Source organism: Thalia democratica, chromosome 1 (genome assembly GCF_965202585.1).
Source record: "Thalia democratica chromosome 1, ktThaDemo2.hap1.1, whole genome shotgun sequence".
NCBI classification, from domain to species: Eukaryota; Metazoa; Chordata; class Thaliacea; order Salpida; family Salpidae; genus Thalia; species Thalia democratica.
In genome coordinates this window covers 49,113,369-49,121,331 of record NC_139165.1, presented here as the reverse complement: position 1 = coordinate 49,121,331, position 7,963 = coordinate 49,113,369, and the positions used below count along the sequence as shown (strand labels likewise).

The following is a 7,963-nucleotide window of genomic DNA, read 5'->3' as shown; positions in this document are numbered from 1 at the left end:
TTACAGTGTATAAAAAGATTTCTTCCATAATGCTTAATGAGTGAATATAAATATAGCTAACAACATTTATAGAAGTAAAACTTTAAGTATATATTATTTTAATTTCAGGTAAATGACAATAGATGTTTAAAAATATCAGCCATTTATTATATGAATTAATGTTTTGATTTATTGAAAACAAGATACAAAAATATCTATTTCTGGAGGAGAAACCATATATTACCCTTTTATTTAGAGACATGTATGATTTGTAAAACTATTCTTTATCCTACAGTTCAGGTAAACAACTTTTATATTTAATGCAGTATTTAGTTTTACACTACACAAAAAACACAACAAGTTAGCTGGTATTGATACTGTAAGTTACTTTATGGTAAAAAACATAAATCACTCTACCTTTGCAGCAATAACCGTTTTCTGGGCATGCTTAAGGGCATGGGGGGGGGGGGGGGTAAACACCTTTTTTTGGTTTTTGATCTTATTTTATATAGTTTTTACTAAGCTACAAGATGCTAGTTTTACAGATTTTATAAATTCAAAATAATTTTTGAGATATAGCCGCCAAAGTCGGAGGCAACAATAGGATCCTTATGGGAGGCGCAAACTAAAACAGCAAATAACTATAAATCACTAAAAATCTATCTTCTCCTACGTTTTTTGAGATAACTACCTCAAATTTTCAGGAAATGTTCCTTGCAATATTTAGAAATTCTGTCGGAACAGATTTTAAAAAAATAAAAATTTTATAACAAAAAAAAAAAAATCAAAAACCAAAAAATGGTGTTTACCCCCCCCCCCCCCCCCCCCCCCCCCCTATGCCCTTAAACTTAATGTTTGGTTAATTAATAAAGAAAATAATATTTACTTAGAATTCATTTGAATTTAATCTTTCTTCTTTGTTTATTTATTTGTAATTTATTAAACTTACTGGTCATTAGTTAATACATTTTTATTTACATTTTATTGCTTTGATAATAAGTATATCTCTTCATTTTAAAACAATTATAAAAAGTTATTGAAGTGTTTTATTGTCCAACAAATAAACCCATCAAAATATTTAATAGCTAGAGTAAAAATTTTATAATAATACCTTAAACAAGCTTTTTTCTGAAAAAACCTGGAATTTGTCAATTTAGACTAAAAAACCTGGAATTTTGAACAAATTTTACATTTTAAGTAGAAAATTTTGATTTGATACAAAAAATCCATCATATTGATAAAACTTGTTTGTTATCATCATAATTTTTTTTATTAAAAAACACATTTAAAGTAGCTTTACAGTATCTTTTCAATATTTTTTTACTATTTGTTACAGTTTTTTACCTTAAACTTAACTTTAAACTAAAAATAGACCCAAAAATATGTTCTTTTAAAAACCTGAAGAAATTTTGATAACCCATAGAAAATTTGCCAATAAAATTTGGCAACCCTGCTAAAAGTTTAATATACATTTATAATTTATTGTACTAAATTTACCAAAATAGTTTTAACTTTTGAAGTTTTTTTGTATTGTAAAACAAAATAGGATTATAAAAGTTTAAGTGAAGTTATCACTTTTTGCTTATAAACACACCCTGTATATGATAATGCTATAAAAAGTTTATACTAATGGTTTATTAGAAACAATTTTTGGCAATGTTAAATAAGATTCCAACAAGTTTTCCGTGTTTTGTTTCAATTTTGAGAATTATTTATTTTTAAAATTTTTATATATTTCTATAACTATTAAATAATGCCATTTTGACTATAAGGGTTTTATTGACTACATTACTGTAGAAAAACCTTAAAACTTCCATTATAGTTTATTAAAATCTATCATAGTGCCATCTCAACTATATAAAAAAAATATATTAACATTATTACAACAAAATTTAAAAAAATTGGCCCTGGTTATATCAGGCTAACTCAGACAAATTTAAATTATGCTAATTCAAAAAAGTTTATTTTTTTCCAGACTGTTTAAAAAACTTAAGCATATTCAGACATGTTTGTTTTTTTTGTAAATTTTAGCTAAACCTAATTTTACTCTAGATCTCAGGCGAGTTTATAAGACTTATTTTTTTTATATTATTGAGATATTCTTCTAAATCAGGGGTCGGCAGGTCCAAAAGGAACATTTTTTTATGTACTTTAAAAAACATATTCAAAGATAATTTTTTTGTATATAAAAAATTTAGGCGGAAGAATTTCCATTAAATATAACACTAAAATTTTATTTTTGTGTTTTCGAAAATATTAGTATATTAAACTAGTTGAATAAAAATTTTAATGTGGCCCGTGGGCCGCAGTTTGCCGACCCCTGTTCTAAATGAAAATAATAAAACCGCAAATTAATTATGTTTTTTACCAGTTTTCAGTATGTAAAATTCCAATCTTATCAAATATTAATAAAATAGTAAGCAACAATTTTCTTCTAAATAAATTTCCTTGTATTATCACTATGATTTTATCAAGTTAACAAGCATAGTGAAAAATCTATTTTGTTTGTTTCTAGCTGCTATTACTTCTAGCTGGTTTTATTGTAAACTCAGGCTGACACTGACTAGTTTAATTTCACTAAAGCTGTTTTTTTTTAAGTTGTAATCCTGGTATTAAACTCTCTTTTTAAATGATACAAGTTTAATTTTTATTTTGAATGATAAGTTTAAAAAAAATCACTTATGTGAAAATAACTAAAGTTAAGGTGACATAATTAGTTTATAGTGAACATACATAAATAAGAACTTAGATTGAAAAAAAAAATTGAAATTTCACGCTGAAATGAGTATAAAAATCTACTTTAATATAACCTAAAAATTCACAAATTCCAATCGGTATGTTTATTATTTTCCCTTTAATTTATAGAAATAAAAAGTTTATACGGTTTTATATCTTGTAAAAATTCATATATACTACTATATCCTAAGAAAAACTGTAAAGCATGAAAAATAAAAGAAGTATAAGAATTATAAGTTTTTACCTAAAAAATACTAAAACTACAATTATTGTTTACTCAGTTTTTACAATTAATTTTTTTTAGTTACTAAAGCTTTTGTATAAAGTAAAAAAAAGGCTACAGTTTTCAGCAAGTAAAAAATAATGACTTCATATATATTTTAGCAAAAAAAAACTATTTTGAAATAAAATATTATATAAAACAAGTTTATTCAGGATTGCCACTTTACTGGAAACCTGGAAAAACCTGGAATTTGACAATTTAGGAAAAAAAACCTGGAAACCTAGAATTTGAGAAATTTTGACAAAAACCTGGAAAAATCTAGAATTTTAATAATTTTCACATATTCAGTAGTAAAGTAAACTTTATTTGGCTCAAAAAATCTATCATATAAATAAAAAAAATTGTATTATCAAAAATTTTTTGTAATAAAAAACATATTTAAAGTAGCATTACAGTAGTTTTTCAATGTTTTTATACTGTTTAACACTGTTTCTTACCTTACCTTAACTTTAAACTAAAAATGGACCCAAAAATGTGTACTTTCAAAAACCTGGAAGAAATTTGGAAAACCTGGAAAAAATTTGGAAAATACAAGTGGCAACCCTGTTTATTAAAACTAATAGTAAAGAAGTATTAAAAGAAATAGTAACTAAAAATAAAAGAAAATTCATAAAAATACCAGTTTATTTAAAAAGTTAGTATAGACCAGGGGTTTGCAGGTCAAGAAAAGGACCTTTTTTAATGTGCTTAAAAAACACATTTTTATCTAATTTTTTTGAAGACAAAAAGTTTAGGCTATAGATTATCTTTTTATGATAACATTTAAACTTTGTTTTTATTTTTTGAAAACATAGTTATATTAAATTAGTTGACAGAAAATTTTGATAGGCCATTAGGCTGCAGTTTGCCAACCCCTAGTCTAGACTCTAGTGTTATACCAATTTATTTTTTTACTAAAAATAATTACTTTAAAGTTCAAAAATATGTTCTTACTAAAAAATAAATTTATACTATCCATTTATCCAGGTAACAGGGAAACTCAGGATGATTCAGGACAGTTTTTAGTTACTTAGAATATTTTTTTTGACTTAAAGAGTGGCAACCCTGGTTATTACATTTAACTTTTAAGTTCATTTGTAAAGACTTTAGACTTTATAGGTTTTAATTGAAATTTCAGTAGGAACCCTGAAAAAACACTTGAAAGTTGAACATAATAAATAAATAATGTTTAGTGTTATATTTTACACTACTCAGTATTTGTGTGCTGTTTTCAAATATTAATGTTACAAATATTAGTTCAAAAAAATCTGAGATTATTTTCAGATAATCGTTTGGTAGCTATGAATGCTTTTTGTCATACAGTAAATTATTTTCAGGTTTTTGCGCTATTATTATTTATTAGTTTTAAATGTCAGAATCTAAAAAAAAGTCATGTTTAAAGAGAGTCTTTTCTTTGTTAGGTCCGTTACCTACAAATAAGTTTGGACCTAAAGCAACATCAGTTGTTGATACAGACGATGATCAGGCTGTACAAAGTAGTGGAAAAATACTTAAATGGTCAAATGCACCTGATTCTGTTCTTATTATCAAGAAGTTTGATGTTGATCTTGTAGAACCTTTTATAAAGTGTGCCACATGGCTTTTAAAAGACCAAGGACTGAAAGTTTTTGTTGAAAAGGCTGTACTGGGTGAGGATGTAGTTGTTAATCATGACAAATTCAAGACAATTTCTAAAGATTTAAGTACATTTACTGAATGCTCTTGCATTGACCTCATAGTGTGCCTTGGAGGCGATGGAACATTGCTTTATGCTGCTTCTTTATTTCAGCACAGTATGCCTCCAGTAGTGCCTTTCCACATGGGGTCACTTGGCTTTATGACGTCCCATATTTTTAGCAATTTTGAAGAAACACTCACAAATGTTTTCACTGGAAAAGCTTCAATGATGCTGAGGAGTCGCCTTAGATGTATTTTAACAAAGTAAGTAAAATATTTCATTTTTGTAGTTTTTGTATGTAGTTTTTAACAGACTACATTAATTCAATTTTTAATATATTGAACAGTTAAGATATTATTTTATGAAGATATTCTTGAAAATTATAATAATTATATATATTTTTTACTGGTTTTATTTTACTATCTTTTATAATCTTTCATTTTATGATAGCTATAATTTTAATTGTAAAAGTTTGATGATGTAAAAAATGCTTTGCTAAACATATTTAATTACATAAAACTATTAATTTTAAGCTTCTTAATATGTAGTTTTATTTTTACTGTAAGTTAGTAGTAAACGTGATTTCAACTAAGTCTGTAAAATATTTTAATACATCTTTTATGTGACATTCAAACAACCATTGTGTTTTTTACAAAACTTGTTTATTTTCTTTAGTGTAAGAGGTTTGTTTTTACTATATGGCTGTTTTTATGACATCAAAAGTTAAACATTACTGTCATCATTTATTAAAACAAACTGATTTATATTAATATTTTTTTAGATAAATCATATACTTTTAATCAGTTTATATCCATGTAGTATTTTATCTTTAAAGGGTAATTAAAATTTGATCATTTTTAATAATGTACAACTTTGTAATTAAAAAAAAAATATTTTAAATAATAACGTTGCATACTCATTATATATTTTTTGATTTAATTAAGAAATTTGGGATTCAAACAAAAGTTATTTTATAATTATTCATTGTTTAATCATTTTCAGAGGCACAGATGACAGTGAATCTGGTGCTTCAGCCCCAACTCGTCAAAACTCCCCATGCTCATCGACAGACTCTTCACTTGAACTAGACACTTGCGCAAGTAAGTCCTACCTAGTCTTAAACGAGGTCTCAGTTCACAGAGGAATATCAAGCCACCTGTGTAACGTGGATCTCTTCTTAGAAGACAGATGGATAACATCAGTGCAAGGTGACGGCCTTGTCATTTCAACACCGACCGGCAGCACCGGTTACGCAGTGGCAGCCGGAGCTTCAGTGGTCCACCCGCAAGTCCCATCGATCATGATCACTCCCATCTGTCCCCACAGCCTTTCCTTCCGTCCCGTGATAGTTCCTGCCGGTGCAAATTTAAAGCTAAAAGTTTCGGAGAATGCCAGATCGTCGGCGCTGCTGTCTTTTGACGGAAAAGGCACTGTTGAGCTCGAAAAGGGAGACGTGCTGTTGGTTAGGACTTCAACTCACCCGACTCCATGTGTTTGCAAGTCAAACCCGTTTGATGATTGGTTCGATTCGCTCAGTGAATGTTTACTTTGGAACTCAAGACTTCAACAGAAAAAGCTTAATACTCCCAAATAGTTTTTAACTTTCAAAATGCCTTCGACTCTCTACACAGCCTTGAAGTTGTATTGTTATAAATACAACTTTGTAGAAAATACCTATCTTGTTTTCATTTGATACTTTTTTTTTTCAAACAAAAATGATTAGTTTTTTTTCTTTTTTTTTAAAGTTTAATTGTAACGAAAAATAAAAAGTTTTTTTTTGCTTTGTGTCATATAAACCTTTCAGACTTTCCTTACAAATTATTTTTACACACAACTTTTGGAAACTTAAAATACTAAAACATCTAAAAGATCTTAGCTAATTCTGACAACATGTTTTGTATGATCTAATCTTAGAATGTATTAAAGTAGGGTTTGCATTTTATTTTTCTCTATAACTGTTTATATATATGTATATGAAATTTTCATGTAATATTTAAATTTCTTTTTAAGAAAATTATTTGTATGAAAACTAAACAAGTTAATACCATAAATTATGTATTACAATATTTAATGATTTTTTGTTAAATAATTTTAGCATGTATGCACAGAAAAAGTTAATGAGATTATAGTATATATACTTTAGCGTTTGTACAGATATTTAAATACTTGAAATTATTAGTTTTTGAGATTAAGCTGTTTGATGTAGTTTAAACATAAAAATAAAACTTAAGAATTTTAAGAGGTGTGTCCAACTTTACTATATTTTAATACTTAACTACGGCTATATTGACAAGATGCTCTGTGTTGATTTTATTTATGATGTTTTCTGTGAAAGCTCTATTCATCTAAAATCTTTATAGCTTTTAACTGAAATAATGCTACAGTTTCTTTTGAGCTAAATATTTTAGTGAAAAAAATTTACAAGTTAGTTGTATGTTCAAATCGCTTATCTTCTTAATTTCTGGTATCACGAGTTATATTTCTAATTAAGTATAAAGCTTTAGAAACTTTCGACCAAGTGAGCTTTTTCAGTTTGTTTTCTATTAACAAATTTTTTACAATGAGAAGTATTACAGTTAAGCTTATGCAATATAATACTTACGATTTTCCTTACTATACATAAATGTCTATGCAACTTTAAAAGGTCGTTCTAAAATCTTTTTTATTTTATTTACTTGCTGCCTAAGATTTAATATACTTAAATTGTTCCCAATAACAATTTGTTTTTATTGGGCCTGTTGCAATAACTTGATTGACAAAAGTTACTTTTACCTTGCTTAACTGCATAGTTACGTAATTTTTATAATGTTGTTTTGAACAAGTAATAAAGATTGAAAAATTTAATCAAGTTGTACATTTATGCGTAAATTTTTACTTTTTAAGAATAAATTGAAAAAAGAATTGTATTTAATCTTAAAAAACAGTTCATTGATTACAGGTCTTTAGCTGGTTGTTAAAATTTAAAGATTTTTAAATAAGTGTACATAAAGTGTACATAACATGTACATAAAGACCTATAATAATTTTTATATACAACCTACTATATTTTATGGGATGTATTTTAACTCTAAGTAAAATGATAAGTTTTAGTCATCATTTTTTCTGTAAAAATAAAAAAACGAACAACATAATTTCAAGTAAATTTAAAATTTTTAAGATATTTTATTTATCAAAGTATTTATGGAGTTTTAAACATTGTAATGTTCAAATTTTTAATTGTATCAAAAAACATATTTCTTTTATATTTTGAAAACAATCTCGGTAACCTAAGAAAGAGAAATTTGTAAATGATAGAAAAATCAAAAATC

At 26.3% G+C, this 7,963-nt stretch overlaps 1 protein-coding gene across 1 annotated transcript; it reads left to right on the top strand.

Annotated features, from left to right (window-relative positions):
• Positions 1-4,319: 4,319 nt before the first annotated feature.
• LOC145841517 (NAD kinase-like) lies at positions 4,320-7,499 on the top strand. Its single transcript, XM_082948910.1, has 2 exons — positions 4,320-4,918; positions 5,658-7,499. The coding sequence occupies exons 1-2, from the start codon at positions 4,347-4,349 to the stop codon at positions 6,247-6,249; spliced, it is 1,164 nt and encodes a 387-aa protein (XP_082805036.1). The 5' UTR covers positions 4,320-4,346; the 3' UTR covers positions 6,250-7,499.
• The last annotated feature ends 464 nt before the right edge of the window (positions 7,500-7,963 follow it).